Here is a 22,432-nt window from a genome sequence, read left to right on the forward strand (position 1 = left end):
GAGATCCTGCATTGCTTAATGTAGATGCATTTTTTCTGGCTCTTGGACTGCTTTATGAGGAGCCTAATCTTGAGAATCAGGCAGAAAAAGCATTGCTGGCTATCTCTCAAGGTCAGGATGAAGCAGAGGTGTATTGTCAAAAATTTCGGAAATGGTCGGTGCTTACTCAATGGAATGAGTGTGCCCTGGCTGCAAATTTCAGAGAAGGTCTTTCTGAGGCCGTTAAGAATGTTATGGTGGGGTTTCCCACCCCTACAAGTCTGAGTGATTCTATGGCTTTAGCCATTCAGGTTGATCGGCGTTTGCGGGAGCCAAATCTGCTCATCCTTTGGCGGTATTTTCTGGACAGAGACCTGAGTCTATGCAATGTGACCGAACTCTGACCAGAATTGAGCGACAAAGTCATAGACGTCAAAATGGGTTGTGCTTTTACTGTGGTGATTCTACTCATGTTATCTCAGCATGCTCTAAACGCTTAAAAAAAATCGCTAAACCTGTCACCATTGGTACTATACAGCCTAAATTTATTTTGTCTGTTACTTTGATTTGTTCTTTGTCGTCCTACCCGGTTATGGCTTTTGTGGATTCGGGTGCTGCCCTGAATCTGATGGATTTGTCGTTTGCCAGGCGCTGTGGTTTTGTCCTGGAGCCTTTGGAATTTCCTATTCCTCTGAGGGGAATTGATGCTACGCCATTGGCTGAGAATAAGCCTCAGTATTGGACGCAAATGACCATGTGCATGACTCCCGTACATCAGGAGGTGATTCACTTTCTTGTTCTGCATAATTTGCATGATGTCGTTTTGGGTCTGCCATGGTTGCAAGCTCATAATCCAGTTTTAGATTGGAAAGCTATGTCTGTGTCGAGTTGGGGTTGTCAGGGAATTCATGGCGATACTCCGTTGGTGTCTATTGCTTCTTCCACTCCTTCTGAGGTCCCTGAGTTTTTGTCTGACTTCCAGGATGTATTTGATGAGCCCAGGTCCAGTGCCCTGCCCCCTCATAGGGATTGTGACTGTGCTATAAATTTAATTCCTGGTAGTAAATTCCCTAAGGGACGACTTTTTAATTTGTCTATACCAGAGCATGCCGTGATGCGGAGTTATATAAAGGAGTCTTTGGAGAAGGGACATATTCGCCCATCCTCTTCCCCTCTTGGTGCAGGATTTTTTTTTGTGGCCAAGAAGGACGGTTCTTTGAGACCTTGTATAGATTATCGTCTTCTGAATAAAATTACAGTAAAATTTCAGTATCCTTTGCCACTATTGTCTGATTTGTTTGCTCGGATTAAGGGTGCCAGTTGGTTCACCAAGATAGATCTCCGTGGTGCGTATAACCTTGTGCGCATTAAGCAGGGAGATGAATGGAAAACAGCATTTAATATGCCCGAAGGCCATTTTGTGTACTTAGTGATGCCTTTTGGACTCTCTAATGCTCCTTCTGTGTTTCAGTCCTTCATGCATGACATCTTCCGAGAATATCTGGATAAATTTATGATTGTTTATCTGGATGACATTTTGGTCTTTTCTGATGATTGGGAGTCCCATGTGAAGCAGGTCAGGATGGTGTTTCAGGTCCTGCGTGCTAATGCTTTATTTGTGAAGGGCTCAAAATGCCTCTTCGGAGTACAGAAGGTCTCCTTTTTGGGTTTTATTTTTTCTCCTTCTACTGTGGAGATGGACCCAGTCAAGGTCCAGGCTATTCATGACTGGACTCAGCCCACGTCTGTTAAGAGTCTTCAGAAGTTCTTGGGTTTTGCTAATTTTTACCGTTGTTTCATCGCTAATTTTTCTAGCGTGGTTAAACCTTTGACGGATTTGACCAAGAAGGGTTCTGATGTGACTAATTGGTCTCCTGCGGCCGTGGAGGCCTTTCGGGAGCTGAAGCACCGGTTTTCTTCAGCTCCAGTCTTATGTCAGCCAGATGTCTCTCTCCCCTTCCAGTTCGAGGTTGATGCTTCTGAGATTGGAGCAGGGGCTGTTTTGTCGCAGAGAAGCTCTGATGGCTCTGTGATGAAGCCATGTGCTTTCTTTTCTAGAAAGTTTTCACCTGCCGAGCGGAATTATGATGTTGGTAATCGGGAGTTGTTGGCTATGAAGTGGGCATTTGAGGAGTGGCGACATTGGCTCGAAGGAGCTAAACATCGTGTGGTGGTCTTGACGGATCACAAAAATCTGATTTACCTTGAATCTGCCAAGCGCCTGAATCCTAGACAGGCTCATTGGTCGTTGTTTTTCTCCCGTTTCAACTTCGTGGTCTCATACCTGCCCGGTTCGAAGAACGTGAAAGCTGATGCACTTTCTAGGAGTTTTGTGCCTGACTCTCCGGGAGTTTCTGAGCCGGCTGGTATTCTCGGAGAGGGAGTTATTTTGTCTGCCATTTCCCCAGATTTGCGACGAGTGCTGCAGAAATTTCAGGCGGATAGACCTGACCGTTGTCCACCAGAGAGACTGTTTCTCCCGGATAGATGGACCAGGAGAGTTATTTCCGAGGTTCATTCTTCGGTGTTGGCGGGTCATCCTGGGATTTTTGGTACCAGAGATTTGGTGGCTAGGTCCTTCTGGTGGCCTTCCTTGTCGCGGGATGTGCGTTCCTTTGTGCAGCCTTGTGGGATTTGTGCTCGGGCTAAGCCTTGCTGTTCTCGTGCCAGCGGTTTGCTTTTGCCTTTGCCTGTTCCGAAAAGGCCTTGGACGCACATTTCCATTGATTTTATTTCGGATCTTCCAGTATCTCAGAAAATGTCTGTCATCTGGGTGGTGTGTGATCGTTTTTCCAAGATGGTCCATTTGGTGCCCTTGCCTAAGTTGCCTTCTTCCTCCGATTTGGTTCCTCTATTTTTTCAGAATGTGGTTCGCTTGCACGGCATTCCTGAAAATATTGTGTCTGATAGAGGATCCCAGTTTGTGTCCAGGTTTTGGCTGACTTTTTGTGCTAAGATGGGCATTGATTTGTCTTTTTCGTCGGCCTTCCATCTTTAGACTAATGGCCAATCCGAGCGAACTAATCAGACGTTGGAAACTTATTTGAGATGTTTTGTTTCTGCTGATCAGGATGATTGGGTGACTTTTTTGCCTTTGGCCGAGTTTGCCCTTAATAATCGGGCTAGTTCTGCTACTTTGGTTTCGCCTTTTTTCTGCAATTCTGGTTTCCATCCTCGTTTTTCCTCGGGTCAGGTTGAGCCTTCTGACTGTCCTGGGGTGGATTCTGTGGTGGATAGGTTGCAGCAGATTTGGAACCATGTGGTGGACAATTTGATGTTGTCACAGGAGAATGCTCAGCGCTTTGCCAACCGCCGCCGCGGTGTGGGTCCCCGACTTCGTGTTGGGGATTTGGTGTGGCTGTCTTCTCGGTATGTTCCTATGAAGGTCTCCTCTCCTAAATTCAAGCCTCGCTTCATCGGTCCTTATAAGATCTTGGCAATCCGGTGTCTTTTCATTTGGATCTCCCAGCATCGTTTGCCATTCATAATGTGTTCCATAGGTCTTTGTTGCGGAGGTATGTGGTACCTGTGGTTCCTTCTGTTGAGCCTCCTGCTCCGGTGCTGGTCGAGGGTGAATTGGAGTACGTGGTGGAGAAGATTTTGGATTCTCGTATCTCTAGACGGAGGTTGCAGTATTTGGTTAAGTGGAAGGGCTATGGTCAGGAGGGTAATTCCTGGGTTGTCGCCTCTGATGTTCATGCGGCCGATTTGGTTCGTGCCTTCCACGCGGCTCATCCTGATCGCTCTGGGGGTCTTGATGAGGGTTCGGTGACCCCTCCTCAAGGGGGGGGTACTGTTGTGAACTCTTTTTTTGGGCTCCCTCTAGTGGTCACAAGCGGTACTGTGTAGTGTTGTCTTTCTGCAGGTTGCAGCATCAGCTGGTTTGTTATCCTTGGTTGGTTTCCTATTTAGCCCACCTGGATACTCAGTTCCTTGCCTGCTAGCAATGTATTCAGTGCTCTTCAGATTCCTTGTGTCTACCTTGCTCCCAGTCTCTCCAAGACAAGCTAAGTTTTTGTTTGATCATTTTTTGATTATCAGCGTTCATTATGTTTTTAGTCCAGCTCGCTAAAATGTGATTTCCTCGCTGGCTGGTTGCTCTAGGGGACTGAGTTTCTCCCCCCCACACCGTTAGTTGGTGTGGGGGTTCTTGAAATCTCAGAGTGGATATTTTGTAAGGGTTTTTTACTGACCGCATAGATTCCCTTTTCTATTTTCTGCTATCTAGTATTAGTGGGCCTCATTTGCTGAATCTGCTTTCACCCCTGTGTATGTGCCTTCCTCTTACCTCACCGTTATTATTTGTTGGGGGCTTCTATATCTTTGGGAATTATTTCTCTGGAGGCAAGAGAGGTCTTTCTTTCTCTCTAGGGGTAGTTAGTTCCTCAGGCTGGCTCGAGACGTCTAGGATTTTTAGGCACGTTCACCGGCTACTTCTAGTGTGTTTGGATAGGTTCAGATTTGCGGTCAGTCCAGTTTGCCACCTCCCTAGAGCTTGTCCTACGTTTGTTACTTAGCTGGAGCAATTTGTGATCCTCAACCACTAAGGATCATAACAGAGCAGTATTATAGTAGTTATATTTGTGTACATAGGAGCAGCATTATAGTAGTTATACTCTTGTACATAGGGAGCAGCATTATAGTAGTTATATTATTGTACATAGGAGACAGTATTATAGTAGTTATATTCTTATACATAGGAGAAGTATTATAGTAGTTATATTCTTGTACATAGGAGCAGCATTATAGTAGTTATATTCTTGTACATAGGAGCAGTATTATAGTAGTTATACTCTTCTACATAGGGAGCAGTATTATAGTAGTTATATTCTTATACATAGGAGCAGTAGTATACTAGTTATATTCTTGTACATATGAGCGGTTTTATAGTAGTTATTTTCTTATACATCGGAGTAGTATTATAGTAGTTATATTCTTGTACGTAGGAAGCCGTATTATAGTAGTTATATTCTTGTACATAGGGACAGTATTATAGTAGCTATATTCTTGTATATAAGGGCAGTATTATAGTAGTTATGTTTTTGTATACAGGAGCAATATTGTAGTATCTATATTCATGTATACAGGAGCAGTATTATAGTAGTTTTATTCTTGTACGCAGGAGCAGTATTATAGTTGTTATATTCTTATACATAGGAGTAGTATTATAATAGTTATATTGTTGTACGCTGGAGCAGTATTATAGTAGTTATGTTCTTATACATAGGAGCAGTATTATAGTAGCTATATTCTTGTACACGGGAGCAGTAATAAAGTAGTTATTTTGTACATTGGAGCAGTATTATAGTAGTTATGTTCTTATACATAGGAGCAGTATTATAGTAGCTATATACTTGTACACGGGAGCAGTAATAAAGTAGTTATATTGTACATTGGAGCAGTATTATAGTATTTATATTATTGTACCTAGGGGCAGTATTATAGTAATGATATACTTGTACATAGGAGCAGTATTATAGTAGTTCATATTTTTGTATACAGGAGCAGTCTTAAAGTAGCCATATTCTTGTACTTTGGGGGCAGTTTTAAGTTGCTGCTTATTTATTTTATTTATTTATGTTACTCACTTATATAGCGCCATTAATTTCACAGCGCTTTGCATACAATATTTGCACTGCCCCCCATTGGGGCTCACAATCGAAATTCCCTATCAGTATGACTTTGGAATGTGGGAGGAAACCGGAGAACCCTGAGGAAACCCATGCAAGCACGGGGAGAACATACAAACTCCTTGCAGATGTTGTCCTTGGTGGGATTTGAACCCAGGACCCCAGCGCTGCAATGCTGCAGTGCTAACCACTGATTTACTGTACTGCCCCACCGTGTTGTATTTTTATTCACATGAGAAGCATTATAATAGTAGTTATATTCCTGTGCCTTAATGCAGTGCTACAGTACAGTAGTCTAAGTTTTATACATATGCATCAATATTATAATAATGTTCTGTTAGGCAGGGGACAGTATTATAGTAGCTACCGTGTTTCCCCGATAGTAAGACACCCCCAATAGTAAGACGTAGTGGGGGTTTTAGCGGGGTCGGCTAATGTAAGACGCACCCCCGAAAGTAAGACATAGTACTGTACGTTGTAAAAATATAAGCCGTACCGTTACCTTTTGCTGCATTAACTGCGGGATGCAGACAATTCAGCCACTGGTAACCAGGGTAAACATCGGGTTACTAAGCGCAGGGCCGCACTTTAGTAACCCGATGTTTACCCTGGTTACCAGTGTAAATGTTAAAAAAAAAAAAAAGTGAGGTGTCATATCTTGTTTTTTCCAGAGGTGATTTTGGAGTTTTTGGGCTGTCGGGACAGAATACAGTGACTCTTCCTTTGCCTTTTGGTGTTTTTAATCCTTCAGAAAGATACTGTTGACTTCCATCTCCAAGTTCTAATCGTCGCTTCGCCGGAGGGCGCCCCAGTGCAGGCTGCAGTAGGCCGGCTCTGGCGGCGGGTCCATGCCGGGTGGAGTAGATGAAGCTGGCCGCTGCTTGCTGCTCCGGAGTGCACAGTCCGTGCGGGGGATGGTGCACCGGGCCGGGGGAGGACAAGACGTACAGGTATCCGCCGCCTCCTGCGCCAACCACAGCGCCTCCCCCGGCCACGAACCCCCCGGAGAAGCTGGAGCATTTGTCGGGGAGCAGCAGCTGGTCGTGCCCGAGGTGGCTTCCCTTTCTCATGGTACGGAGCCACCGCCTTCTCCGCTCTCCTCCTTGTGACCCCAGTAATCCGCACTGCCCGGCCTGCACCCTACAAATAGCCAAGGCTGCAGTTAGAGCAGGTGCTGAAGTGAACTCGTCGGAGGGCTATCGAGCACCGGGGGAGGCAGATGGAGGCGGATTGTACGGCTGTGTGTGCTCGGGCCCCAGCTCCGACCTCCCTGCCACCGCCGCGGCTGAAAAATGGTTCCAGGAAGCTGACAATGAATGAAGGGATGCGGTTTACGCGCGAAGGTCGGAGCTGGGGCCCGAGCACACACAGCCGTACAATCGGCCTCACAAGGAGGAGAGCAGAGAAGGCGGCGGCTCCATACCATGAGAAAGGGAAGCCACCTCGGGCACGACCAGCTGCTGCTCCCCGACAAATGCTCCAGCTTCTCCGGGGGGTTCGTGGCCGGGGGCGGCGCTGTGGTTGGCGCAGGAGGCGGCGGATACCTGCACGTCCTGTCCTCCCCCGGCCCGGTGCATCATCCCCCGCACGGACTGTGCACTCCGGAGCAGCAAGCAGCGGCCAGCTTCATCTACTCCACCCGGCATGGACCCGCCGCCAGAGCCGGCCTACTGCAGCCTGCACTGGGGCGCCCTCCGGCGAAGCGACGATTAGAACTTGGAGATGGAAGTCAACAGTATCTTTCTGAAGGATTAAAAACACCAAAAGGCAAAGGAAGAGCCACTGTATTCTGTCCCGACAGCCCAAAAACTCCAAAATCACCTCTGGAAAAAACAAGATATGACACCTCACTTTTTTTTCTTTTTTTTTTTACATTTACACTGGTAACCAGGGTAAACATCGGGTTACTAAGCGCAGCCCTGCTCTTAGTAACCCGATGTTTACCCTGGTTACCAGGGGACTTCGCATAGTTGGTCGCTGGAGAGCTGTCTGTGTGACAGCTCTCCAGCGACCACACAGGTTTTTTTCCCAATGTAAGACACCCCCCCGAAAGTAAGACATAGTGGGACTTTTGAGTGGTAAAAGAAAGTAAGACGCTGTCTTACTATCGGGGAAACACGGTATTAGCGATGAGCGAATATACTAGTTACGTGAGATTTCTTGAGCATGCCGGGGGTCCTTCGAGTATTTTTTAGTGCTCGTAGTTTTAGTTTTTCTTGCAGCAGCTGAATGATTTACATCTGATAGCCAGCATAAGTACATGTGGGGATTCCCTAGCAACCAAGCAACCCCCACATGTACTTATGCTGGCTAACAGATGTAAATCATTCAGCTGCGGCAAGAAAAACTAATTCTCCGAGCACTGAAAAATCCTCTGAGGACCCCCGAGCATGCTCGGGAAATCTTGAGTAACAAGTATAATCACTCATCACTAGTAGCTATATTTTTGTACATGGAGGACAGTAACATAGTAACTACAGTATATTTCTGTATTTGTGTACAAGGGGTAGCCTGATTATAGTACAAATGAATAACATAAACAGTCCTTTCTTCAGGAGCAATGGGACAAATTTTATGTAGCAGCCTCACAATTCTCGGTATTTCAGGCCATATCAGCTCCAGCAGTATAAATTTGTTGACCAAACAGACACACCTCTGTTCAGTTCCATATCCAACTCCACTCTGCGAGCTAAACCAGCTCCTGTTATTGGGCATGTATTATGGGAACAACCTTACCCACCCAGACTGCTTTGGTTGCTCCTAAATCCCTGACCTAAAATCCAGTCACGTTAAAACTGTCTCAATAACCTAGTGGTACACACTGTCCATTACCGGGCAAACCACCTCGGTGACACTTATCCAGCATTCAGTACCCTGGATATACAGTATACTATATATATATATATATATATATATATATATATATATATATATATATATATATATATATCTATCTATCTATATATATATATATATATATATATATATCTCCATGTACATATCTGTTATTACAGCTCTTACATTTTGAACTCTCTTCAGCTGCTCATATTATACAGTATATGCAATATTACCTGACAAACTGTTTCTGATAACGATGAAATGACTTCTTTTGCACCAATTAATCAAGCAAGTAACAAGGTGATGTGGTCTCATTTATAATATGTAACTAATGCTTCCATTATCCCAATGAATATGCAAATCCCCCTATTCTTTCACAGTGTCCTGATGAACAATACACATGTGTTATTTGCATTGTTGTGATAATTCATCAACAGCCTTTACTGATTATCCTTCACCCATAATCTGTAATGGGCTCTGCTGATACCGGAAGACTTCTTTTTTTTTTAGTTTTTCTATCTGATTTGCTCATTGATAACAGTCTCATAAATGATCTTATTAACAGAGTTTTTATGTACAATGTCACAGTTACTGATGCTTTATACACTTAGCTAGCACCATCATATATTACACGATCCTTACAATATGGTTTGCATTTATATAAATAAAGTTAAATCCCTATATAAAAGTACTGTAAATTCACAATGTACTTTCGAGTTAGTTTATCCAATTTTTTATGCATATAAAAACTGCAAAGTTTTGAACTTTATTTTTTTTAGAAGGAACAAGCTAGTGGAAGAGGAAGCACAAGTAAAAACCTCAGCAAATTACCCGAATTGACACCAAAAAGTGACTTAAATTATAGTAGAAATCTAAGTAAGACAATGACTGGAGTAGATTTCTGACTTTGGTACACTGCAGCCCTAATATAATTCACCAAGTTCATTATTAGACTTGTAGTTGTTGTTCTTTTCAGCAGCTTAATGGGCATATGCAGCAATAGACTCTACCCTGACTTATTGGCTTCCATCACAGGGCTTTCTCCCCATGTTGTGATCTGGGCAAGAGTCAATGTACAAAGAAGGGGAAGGAATGAAATGTACCCACCTATTGTGAATGGTGGATTCTGTGTTTACTATTTTATATGGAATTGTTAGTGTAATCCTGTCTGTGATGATAACGAGACTGCTGAACAGTCTTTTGTACAGAACGGGAAGTAAGAGTGTAGAATAATACCTAAAAGACAATTTGAGAATTGCAAGATGTTAGAATGTTTTAAATATAACGATATGGAAAACTGAAAAAAAACAACAATATAATAAAATGGTAAAAAAGTACATTTAACAGAAAAGCCTGTGATAAACAGGATGATTTCCCCCCTTTCCTTTTGTCTGAGTCTGTGATGTGTGTTTGTGTGTTTGTAAGATTTTACTCTTTTATATACTTGAAAATGTTTAACTATTAACATAGTATATAATAGGTTTTCAACCTATAGTGAAAAATCTAAAATGCCTAATTATTTTTCTTTTCCTGTAAAACTTAAAAAATTTAAATAAAAATTACATTTTTTTAAAAAAGTGTCAATTTACAGAGTTTTGAACTATCCCATTAAACGACAGTATTCAGTGATATTGCTGTGTGATGGATGTTTGCAGACGGTGCTCCCTTCACCTGGTGGATTGGAAGAGGTAATGAGAGGCACACAGACTGGGGAGGCTCTTTACCGGGGCAGTGCGCCTGTGCCTTAGAGGAAAATTGCATTGATATGAGACATTACTGCAACTGTGACGCTGACAGGACTGACTGGTAAGATTGAAGCCCCTTATATGACTGCACAGAAATGGGATTTGTTAGAAATAGTAGCAGGGCTGGGACCGTCCATTGGTAAAGCTCATAGAGATGTTTTAAAGAAACCTTCTTTTCAAAATGTTTATCCTCTTAATATATTGAAGTCATTTTATTATTTAGCACTGTGTACTTACAATTGCTAATTTTTGCCTTTCTACCCAGTTAATTCTTCTCTTTTCCATTAGTTCTATGACATCTTGTGATTAAAAAGTGACTATCTGAATCGTTCTAAGCTCTATGTAGAAGCAGGAAGACAATTATCATCATATAAGTCAGGAGTCACTGCAAAAATCTCTGGCAAAGAGGAACAGGGAGGGACTGGGTGAGGAGTTAAAGATGAGAATGATAAATGCAGGGACAAGAGACTTCCTTTTTCTACAGAGCAGAGAAAAGAGAATAAGTAACTGGGTAGAAAGGCAAAGTGAGCAATTGTAAGTACACAGCGCTATATACTATGGTATTGCAATAAATGAAGAGGATGAAAACTTTGATGGGAGGGGGAGGGATCTCTAATGTTTGACTCATGCAAGCCCCTTCATCAAGATGGGTGAGATGATTACCGGTATTGATGAATTAGGAAGTATATGTTTAGATCTTTCTGATGTTCCTTTTACGCTTAGCCATCGATAGGGACAAGGGGGCATCCATTATGTCTAGAGGATGGAATGTTTAATCATAATCACAGATGCAGATTCTTTACTGTAAGAGGAGTGAGACTATAGAACTCTCTTCCACATGATATTGTAATGGTTGATTCACTACAAACGTTCAAGGAGGGTCTGGACTCCTTTCTTGAAAAATATAAATGACAGGTTATGGAAATTGGACTCTTCAATTTTCTTCCTTAATATTGAGCTATTAGTGTCTTCCCCAGGGAGTTTCTGCATTCCTCTGGGTCAATATATTAGGTTATAGGTTGAAGTCGATAGACCTATGTCTATCTTCACCCTTAAAAATAATGACACTATGAAACATTACCTTTTAGTTTTTAGAAATTCTGTCCTGGATTAGTTTAAAGGGAATCTGCTAGTTCTAAAATCTGTATCAAAGTAATCAAAGATACTTGTAGGGCACATTGTTCTAAGATTAGCTATTTGTTTAGTTTAACCACCTTACACACCCTGAAGTAACTGTACAGTTTGTGCATGTGTATTGAGCAGGCTCAGGAGCAGAGCCCGCTCCATACCAGACCGATGACACCTATGGCTCACAGTTCTAACCTGCCTGTAAAAGCAGCTACTTGAGCTAGATCTTTAATCGTGGCTGTTTAATCATAATTATACAGTTGTGCTCAAAAGTTTACATACCCCGGCAAAATATTTGATTTCTTGGCCTTTTTTCAGAGAATATGAATGATAACACCAGAACTTTTTCTCCACTCATGGTTAGTGGTTGGGTGAAGCCATTTATTGTCAACTGTGTTTTCTCTTTTTAAATCATAATGACAACCCAAAACATCCAAATGACCCTGCTCAAAAGTTCACATACCCCATTTCTTAATACCGGGTCATGCCCCCTCTAACATCAATAACAGCTTGAAGTCTTTTGCGGTAGTTGTGGATGAGGTTCTTTATTTTCTCAGATGGTAAATCTGCCCACTCTTCTTGGCAAAAAAGGCTCCAGTTCCTGTAACTTCCTGGGCTGTTTAGCATGAACTGCACAATTGAGATCTCCCCAGAGTTGCTCAATGATATTGAGATCAGGAGACTGAGATGGCCACTCCAGAACCTTCACTTTGTTCTGCTGTTGCCAATGATACTGTAGGTCGACTTGGCCTTGTGTTTTGGATCGTTGTCATATTGGAACGTCCAAGTACGTCCCATACGCAGCTCACGGGCTGATGATAGCAAATTTGCCTCCAGCATTTGCTAATAACGTGCTGCATTCATCTTTCCTTCAACTTTGACCAGGTTTCCTGTGCCTTTGTAGCTCACTCATCCCCAAAACATCAGCGATCCACCTCCGTGCTTTACAGTAGGAATGGTGTTCCTTTCATCATAGGCTTTGTTGACCTCTCTCCAAATGTAACATTTATGGTTGTGGCCAAAAAGTTCAATTTTGGTCTCATCACTCCAAATTACCTTGTTCCAGAACTTTTGAAACTTGTCTCTGTGCTGTTTTGGGCATTGTAGGTGAGATACTTTGTGGCATTTGAGCAGTAATGGCTTTCTTCTGGCGACTCAACCATGCAGCCCATTTTTCTTTGAGTACCTCCTTATTGTGCATCTTGAAACAGCAGCACCGCTACTTTTCATAGAGTCCAGTATTTCAGCTGATGTTGTTTGTGGGTTTTTCTTTGCATCCTGAACAATTTTCTTGGCAGATGTGGACAAAATTTTTGTTGGTCTACCTGACCATGGTTTTGTTTTTACAGAGCACCCGATTTTCCATTTGTTAATCAGTTTGAATGCTGCTGACTGGCATTATCAATTCCTTGGATATCTTTTTGTATCCCTTTCCTGTTTTATACAGTTCAACTAACTTTTCCCTTAGATCCGTTGACAATTCTTTTGCTTTCCCCATGACTCACAATTCAGAAACATTTACGAGTCTGTCTGGATCCCAGAAACTCACTCAGCTTTTATGCACACACACTCATTACAAGCAAACAGGTCACAGGTGAAGATGTTACCTTTAGTAGCCATTCAAACCTATTTGTGTCAACTTCTGTGCATGTTATCAGGCCAAAATCACCAGGGTATGTGAACTCTAGATCAGGGTCATTTGGATGTTTTGGGTTGTCATTATGATTTAAAAAGAGAAAACACAGTAGTTTGACAATAAATGGCTTCACCCAACCACTAACCATGAGTGGAGAAAAAGTTTTGGTGATATCATTCAAAAAAATTTCAAGAAAGCAAAAATTCTGCTGGGGTATGTAAACTTTTGAACACAACTGTAGATGCAGCTGTCAATTACTGATAGCTGTATTTCATTGGATGGAATGTCAGTGTACACTGATTCCCTTCGCCTACTTTTGGTGCCATCACAGGTTGCTGATGTGTTAACTAAGCAGCTGATGGTCTGATGAAGGCCCCATCTTTACCATGTTGGTAACCCAAAGGCTAGGCTTCATGAAAGAATGTATATATTAATACTTAAAAATGTTTTAACATATAAGAAAAACTGAAAGTTAAATTTGCCTCTTTTCCTTGTTGAAGCATAAATAAAAATAAAAATAATTAGGATTGTCATATTCATAAAAGCTTGCTAAACGCCAGGATAAAATAAAAATAGTGATCAAAGTGCCTGAACGGTCCTTTTTCACTTACCACAATACCTCCCAAAAATGTAATAAAAAGCAATCAAAACGTATTATTACCACAAAAGGATATTAATGAAAACCATCAGCTCTGCAGAAAGAAACAAGCCTTCACACAGCTCTACTGACAAGTTAAAAAATCACAGGGAATTTTTTTCGTGAAAAAATAAACTTTTTTTTTATATATCTTTTAACCACTAAAATATAAAAAAGCATACATTTGGTATTGCCATAATCGGACTGAGCTTGTAAATCATATTCTAGCCATTTTTACACCAAGAGGAACAAATGGAAACAAAAAGATTGTCCCACAAAAAATAAACCCTTATGTGTCGCCAACAAATTAAATTTAATAAATGCTCTTGAATGGAAAGAAGGGGGGAAATAAGCAAAACAAAAAATCCATACGTTTTGGAGGGGTTAAAAGTCTGCTCAATAGTTTTGGAGAAAACACTCTTTATGTTCATATTTAAACTAAGTTCTCAGAGCATTGTGGGAGTAAGACTTTTCCTCCTACAGATTTCTTTTTAGTAAATAGGTTCTTGGAGCTCCAAAACCTGGCAGAAGCTAGTAAATAATAATTAACCATCCAGCATTACCTCCAGCTGCGACCACAGGCTCAGGGTACCTTTGTTGCCGGAAAGTGTTTTTCCATAACACCAACTCCCAGGGACCCACCCTGTGGAGTCCCAAAATCCTCCAGACAATTAACCAAAATCTAAGCTTCAAGGGGAGGTTACCATCCACCCTATGTACAAACCCCCACAACAATTTTGCCACCAATTCCAAGAACGCCCTCACCACCACTTGCCGAAATGACCAAATAACATAATCATCCAACATTTTGATATTTTATCTTACTTGAACCCCTAAATTAATGGGTGGGAGAGATGGACCTTTGCTCTTGGGGCCTCATGATGATTGCAAGTCTTTCTTGCAATTTTTTTCTAAGACAAACCCTGCTCAACTGTAAAGACTCCCCCTACTGACTAACCCCTCTAAACTTTTGACCCCAAAGAGCCCCCACTTCTACCCATATTTATTTTAGCCCCTGCTTGCCCTACAACTAAATCACGGGTCACTCCGCCCATGGCTTTGCAGTGGGCTACGTTTTTTCTTACGGCAGTTGTCCAAGTGTATCCGAGCCTCCCCACAGCTGTCCATGGAAGAAAGCTGTCTATTACAGTAAATTGTAGGAACAGCTCTTTACATAGGAATTTCCTCTAATTCTACTCCATGATGATTTCTATGAATAAACCTTGAAAAGGCAGAAATAAAGTTTTCATGTTGTTTTATTCATCATCACAGCTGCATTTACCGTAAGACAAGATCTTGTTCTCTCCGATCCTGGATCATGATAAATATGGAACAGAAGAACAAAAATGAAGAAAATAAGTAATAAGGAGACACATCAGGCACTGAGAGTGTCAGAGGTGTCTCTTCCAGACTGTCGGTACTTCATGCCTCAGTTATTACCTGGCGTAGCTTCACATCGGATGTGACTTTTCTGCATCTTATCTCAGGAATTCATTATTTTGTCTGCAAATTTGCATCAAACTCTCCTGGAAATCCCTTGGTATTACAAAATCATGTACAGCTGGTGAAAGCCTTTATTTAAAAGGGAGATAAGAAATTAATCTATGTGTAGGCTATTGAAAACACCGTTACTGCAAATAGCGGTAACACTGTAGGTTTACCAGAATTCCTATGACATGGTATGTTATCTCCAGGAGATATGCCGAATGACAAACCTAGCTCTGATACATATTTAGAAGGGTTGTCTTGGGTTCTTAAATGTGTAAAATTACCAATGTTACTGAGCACCCTGCAGTGTCATAGTGGCCAGTGAAAAAAATCCGCTCTGCGACTCTTTTAACCTCTTTGCTCTAGATCTTGCTTGCGGTGGTCTGAAGCTGATGGGATTGGTAGATTCAACCAACCTCAGTGCCCTTGCGCTTCTCCCAGGTTGCAGATGCGAAGCACTGGGAGACCACTGAGTTTGGTCCAATGGTGTGATCATGCCCCTGGCCTGAACTATCAACCTTGAGGAGTGCACCACCCTCAAAACCAGGAAGCCCAGAGGCAGAGGGGCAATGCAATTGATCCAGAGGAAGGAAAAACCCACATGGGGGCAGACACTAATAGCTCCATTAAAGGGGAAAAAAATTCCTTCCTGACTCCACATATAGTGATCAGACTAGTTCCCTGGATCAACATCCCATCACAGAATCTTGTACCCATAACCTGTAATATATTTTTCAAGAAAGACACCCAAGCGCTTCTTGAATTTTAGTAGTGAATCAACCATTACTGCATCATGTGGCAGAGAGTTCCATAGTCTGCTCTTAAGGTAGAGAATCCATAGTGTAACTGCTCTCACGGTAAAGAATTGCTGTCTGTGATTATGATTAAACCTTTCCTTTAGATATAGGGATTACCCCTTGTCACTGTCATGGGCCTAGGTGTAAAAAGATAATTGAAAAGATCTCTGTGCTTTCCCTTCATATGTTTGTGAATTGTAATACGATTGCATGTATTTTTTCAAACTGAATAACCCCAAGTTTGATAACCTGTCTTGATATTGCAGTCTACCCATTCCCTTAATAACTATGAAATCAATGTATCAATGAACATTGTAGGGAATTTTACCCCTGCAAACAGCTGTCCCATCTTTATCTTCATTTTCCTCTTTATCCTTAACTTTTTATTATCTTCTTTGCCCACTTTCCCTTCCTTTTTGCTTTTTTCTTTCTTAACAGTTCCCTTTTCTCCTATCCCTTTTCATCTCCTCTTTATCTGTCCTCTACTAAACTTCACTTTTCTTCTCCTTTATTTTTCCCCTTCACCTTCTACTTTTCCTACCCTTCTTGTTTTCCATATTTTTGCAACATTTCTTCTTCCTTCATTCCTTTTTTCGATCCTTACTCTCTTCTTTTCCCTATCCTTTTTTAACTACTTTTTCCTTTCACCTTCATTTTTTTTGTTGCCCTCCCACTCTCCACTTTCATTTTCTATCTTCCCTTTTCCTATTTGCTTTTCCCCTTCTCAATATATTTGTTTTCCTTTTTCTTTTCCCATATCATTTTATCTTCTTTCTTGTTTTTTTCCCTCCCTATCTTTCCCCAATCTGCTTTATTTTTCCTGCTGGTGGCGCTGATTCACATCTCATGAACAAACTGTGAGTTAGGGAAGTCAAGGAATCTGAGGTACAGAGCCAGGAGGGTACATCATAAACACAGGGAAGAGACAAAGATGTAGTCAGGTAATGGTCAAAGGCAGAATGCGTCAAGACAAAAGAGATAATACAAGTGGGTAGTCTAAAGAAAAAACAAGGTCCGACAACAAAGATCAAGGTCCGAGCACAGAAAAAACACACCACTGAACTGAAAACTACAACTGCCAGAGATCTAGGACTGACAGCTTAGCTAAATAGCTGAGTATTCTCATAGAACAGTAAACACCTGAAGGGAGTGCAGCACCTCCCAGTCTCAAATTGGACAGCAAAGCTGTCAATCAACATACTAACGGATTAGCTCACCCCTGCACTAGATTGGATGACTGAGCTGACACTTACCAAACTGACAGCTCAGCATAACCCTGATTCCATAGGGCAGCAAAACTGTCACTCACTGTGTCCAAGACAAACTGTGTGGAGGAATCATGACACGTCTTCTGTTCTGCTTCATTCTTTTCTTTCTTCTACAACCTCATATAGGACAAGTGATATTGGATTTCTTACCTTTAAAGATCATTTACCGGTCTCACAGATTGTAATCACTGACACAAACCGATTGGGCTCTGAAGCCGCTTGGAAAGTTGGATCTCTGCGCTGCTACGGTGACAGTATGTATTTTTTAAAAAATTTTCTGTATATTCCATGCAGTATTGCGAAAAATTAACCAAATTCACTTTTTTTTCCAGGAAGCTTTTGGAATTCAGCATCTTTCATTTCCGGGAACTCTTATCTCTATTTTCCAACTTTCCATTCAGAATTCAGCATTGATATTTCATTTTTCTTCAAGACCACAAGCTCATCTGGAGTGTTCTTGGAAAATCTTGGCATTAAAGACCTCATAAGAATTGAGCTAATCTGTAAGTTATTGAACGTTATGTGTCTATTGCTTACATTGAGTAGCAAATACCTGAGTAATATGTGTCAAATGTGTCATTGTACCAAGAGGCAAGAAATGTCATCACAATGGTATCATGCATTGTTTTCTTATTAGAATATCTAATATTAATTCTATAGTGACAGCATAATCCATAGAAGACAATATATTGTGACCAGTGTCATGTTTCACATTAGGGACTGCAATCTAGTCCGCATGATGGTCCACGTGAAATCAGAGCAATATGCAGAATGGGCGCGTGTCAGTGGTTCCTGACCCTTAAAGGCTTTTGATACAGGATAATTTTACAAGGTTAATTAGTCATTGTACAAGACTTGAAGGGAATCTGTCAGCAAGTTTTTGCTATTTAATCTGCCTACTCTGTACTGAAGCACAAAATATATTATATTTTGGCACAAAGAATGACATTACTACTTTTTGAGGACAGAAATGGAAATGTTAATATTGTATGAATTCTGAAAAAAGAACATAAGCATAACTAATGTAAGGGTACCACAAAGGGGGACTTTTGTACTGTGTGTGGGGCACAAAGGGCAACATCACTACTGTGGACAAAAAGGAGGTACTGTTACTGCATACGGTACCAGGGACGCTCTGTGGCACTATCGAGGTTGTGTAAGACTGAGGGAAAAAGTGGGAAGAATAATCTAAAAGCAATCAGCCTCTGATGTATGTGTCTTTATTCATGTCTGAACAGGAAATCATAGCATTCTGGGCCAGGTAACAAGAAAATAGAACATTAATTACTAATTCTTCAACTTGAGACATCAGGTGCTAGTCATTGGATTTGCCACAAGGAGAAACGTTATCCATTAGATCTCAGTCCAGAGCCTGTAACCTAACCAAATCAGTTCTCAAACTTTGCACTGACGAGGAGCAACATCCCAAAACACTGTGTCTGTAAATGAAGATTCTGATTTAGCTTTTATCCTAAGCCATATTACAAGAATTGTTAAAGGGTCAATAATAACTTGTAGGATTGCTGCTTCCTACAAGTGGCGCTATAGAGTTCTAGTCTTCTTCCTCTCTGAACAGGCAATTTGCATAATAAATTTCCAAAAGCCAAATCAGTTCTCATGCTTCGCACTGACGAGGGCCAACAGCCCGAAACACCGTGTCTGCGAATTGAGATACTGATTTGGCTTTTATCCTAAGTCATATTGCACGACTCATTAAAGGGTCAATAATGACTAGTAGGATTGCTGCTTCCAACAGGTGGCGCTGTAGAGTTTAAGTCCTTTTCCTCTCTGAAGAGGCAATTTGCCTGTACTGTATATGCATTTGCCAGAATTTACCCATACTTTGTGCATGGTCTGCAGAGGTTCTATTTATAAATGCTATCTTAACTCTACGGGATGATTTTTTAAGTTATCGATGCTAACATTCTGGCTTAAAACAGCATACTAAGTTACAATATTATTGTACAACTTGTAAACATTGTGACTTTTGGTGTTTTCATGCCAGTCCCGGACAGATATATCAATATGACAGTGGCATAGACATAGCATGACCAGGATGGGACATGGCAACATCTACATGGGAAATTTATGAAAGTCTCCAGACTGGAGGACATTTCTGGTAGCAGCATACACAAGCTAAGCAATGTACACAATTAATTAAGTAGTGAATTAGGCATACCATACTCTAGCAAGCCTCCTCATTAAGACTAGTGTATGCAATACTGGTGTTCATGAATTTGCCCCCAAATGGTAACTATTTAGTAGTGTTGAGCGATACCTTCCGATACTTGAAAGTATCGGTATCGGATAGTATCGGCTGATATCCAAAAAATATCAGATATCGCCGATACCGATACCCGATACCAATACAAGTCAATGGGACACAAGTATCGGAAGCTATACTGGATGGTTCCCAGGGTCTGAAGGAGAGGAAACTCTCCTTCAGGCCCTGGGATCCATATTCATGTAAAAAATAAAGAATAAAAATAAAAAATATGGATATACTCACCCCTCCGGCGGACCCTGGACCTAGCGGTGTTAACCGGCAGCCTCCGTTCCTAAGAATGAGCGAGTGAAGGACCTTCGATGACGTGGCGGCTTGTGATTGGTCGCATGACCGCTCATGTGACCGCTCACGCGACCAATCACAAGACCGCGACGTCATCGCAGGTCCTTCACTCGCTCATTCTTAGGAACGGAGGCTGCCGGTTGCAGCGGTTACAACCAGGGCGCGTCAGAGGGTGAGTATATCCCTATTTTTTATTTTTATTCTTTATTTTACACATGAATATGCATTCCGATCCCGATTCCCGATATCGCAAAAATATCGGAACTTGGTATCGGAATTCCGATACCGCAAATATCGGCCGATACCCGATACTTGCAGTATCGGAATGCTCAACACTACTATTTAGGGGTAATATTGGTATTAATATAATGTGTTTTTTTGTTAATGATCTGTATGGTTGTAATTAGGGTTGAGCGAAACGGGTCGGCAATTTTCAGAAGTCGCCGACTTTTGGCAAAGTCGGGTTTCATGAAACCCGACCCGACCCCTATGTGGGGTCGGCCATGAAGTCGGCGATCTTCTGAATCTGGAATCGGAATTCCGATACCGATTCCCGATATGTTTAAGATATCGGGAATTGGTATCGGAATTCAGATTTAAGTGTAAAATAAAGAATTAAAATAAAAAATATCGCTATACTTACCCTCTGACGGGCCCTGGTACTAACTGGGAACCTTCCTTCCTTAGAATCAGCCTTCCAGGACCTTGCGGTGATGTCGCGGTGACGTCGCGGCTTGTGATTGGTCGCGCGGCCGCCCATGTGACCGCTCGCACGACCAATCACAAGCCGCGACGTCACCGTGACGTCACCGAAGGTCCTGGAAGGGCTGATTCTTAGGAAGGAAGGCTGCCGGAACGAAGCCGAGGGTGAGTATATTCCTATTAGGTATATACTCACCCTCGGACACGCCCTGCTTCTTTCCGGCAGCCTTCCTTCCTAAGAATCAGCCCTTCCAGGACCTTCGGTGACGTCACGGTGACGTCGCGGCTTGTGATTGGTCGCGCGAGCGGTCACATGGGCGGCCGCGCGACCAATCACAAGCCGCGACGTCACCGTGACGTCACCGCAAGGTCCTGGAAGGCTGATTCTAAGGAAGGAAGGTTCCCGGTTAGTACCAGGGCCCGTCAGAGGGTAAGTATAGCGATATTTTTTATTTTAATTCTTTATTTTACACTTAAATATGGATCCCAGGGCCTGAAGGAGAGTTTCCACTCCTTCAGACCCTGGGAACCATTGGAAACCCAATGCACTGCATTGGGTTTCGAGTTTCGGCCGACCCCGACACCGACTTTTTTATAGGATCGGCCGATTTCACTCGACCCGACTTTTGAAAAAGTCGGGTTTCGTGAAACCCGACCCGATCCTATAAAAGTAAAGGTCGCTCAACCCTAGTTGTAATATTCATTCAACACTATAGAGAAATTGTTCCAGAAAATGAATTATTTCTCTCAGAAAATTATTGCATTTATACCTGTTTTGTTATACACATGTTTATTTCCTTTGTGTGTAATGGAACAACACAAAAAAACTGGGAAGAAAAGTCAATTTGAATAGAATATCACACGCAACCCCAAAAATGGGAAGGACAAAATTGTTGGCACCCTCAACTTAATATTTGGTTGCACGCCATGTGGAATAAAAACCTTCATTCAATTACTTCCTATAACATCAACAAACTTCTTGCACCTCTCTTCTGGAATTTTGGAACACTGTTCTTTTGCAAACTGCTCCAGGTCTCTCATATGTGAAGGTGCCTTCTCCCAACAGCAATGTGAAGATCTCTCAACAGGTGTTCAATGGGATGTAGATCCAGACTCATTGCTAGCCACTTCAGAACTCTCCAATGCTTTGTTTCAAACTCTCCACTTCAGAACTCTCCACTTTTTAAAGTATGTTTGGGTCATTGTCCTGACCCATGACCTAGGACACAACCCCAGCTTTCTGACACTGGGCACTATATTGTGACCCAAAATCCTTTGGTTATCTTCAGATTCCATGACACTTTGCACACAGTCAAGGCACCCCAAAATATCTTTGAACCTCCATCATGCCTCCATCATATTTCAATATAGGTACTGTGTTCTTTTATTTGTAGGCCTCATTCATTTGTTGATAAACAGTAGAATAATGTGCTTTACCAAAAAGCTCCATCTTGGTATCAACTGCCCACAAGATACTTTCCAAGAAGGATTTTGGCTTATTCATGTACATTTTGGTAAACTGCAGTCTAGCTTTTTTATGTCTCTGTGTCAGCAGTGGGGTCCTCCTGGGTCTCCTGCTATAGCATTCTATTTAATTCAGTTGTTGACGGATAGTTTGCGCTGAACCTGATGCATCTTGAACCTGCAGGACAGCTTGAATTTCTTTGGAATTTGATTGGGGCTGCTCATCCGCCATCTGAACTATCCTTGTTGCAACCTTTCATCATAGTTTCTCAGCCATCCACATCCAGGGAGATTAGCTACAGTTCTGTGGGTTGTTAACTTTTGATTTTGAGCTCACCGTGGACAAAGGAACATCAAGATCTCTTAAGATTGAATTGCAACCTTGAGATTGTTGATGTTTTTTAACAATTTTGGTTCTCAAGTTCTAAGACAGTTCTCTTCTCCTTTTTCTGTTCTCCATGCTTAGTGTGGCACACACAGACACACAGATTAAGTCAACTTACCTTCTTTTTATCTGGTTTCTGGTGTGATTTTCATATTGCCCACACATG

General features: G+C 41.9%; 1 protein-coding gene across 2 annotated transcripts in view; it reads left to right on the forward strand.

The window, feature by feature from the left end:
• Window positions 1-22,432, forward strand: part of LOC143773326 (contactin-associated protein-like 5) — a 484,664-nt gene that overhangs the window by 376,998 nt on the left and 85,234 nt on the right. For both annotated transcript variants that reach the window (XM_077260812.1, XM_077260804.1), the window contains exons 14-16: window positions 10,103-10,253; window positions 17,273-17,400; window positions 17,479-17,649. In XM_077260812.1, coding sequence (XP_077116927.1) covers window positions 10,103-10,253; window positions 17,273-17,400; window positions 17,479-17,649 — 450 coding nt within the window. The remainder of the gene's footprint in view (window positions 1-10,102; window positions 10,254-17,272; window positions 17,401-17,478; window positions 17,650-22,432) is intronic.

Source organism: Ranitomeya variabilis, chromosome 1 (genome assembly GCF_051348905.1).
Source record: "Ranitomeya variabilis isolate aRanVar5 chromosome 1, aRanVar5.hap1, whole genome shotgun sequence".
Classification (NCBI taxonomy): Eukaryota; Metazoa; Chordata; class Amphibia; order Anura; family Dendrobatidae; genus Ranitomeya; species Ranitomeya variabilis.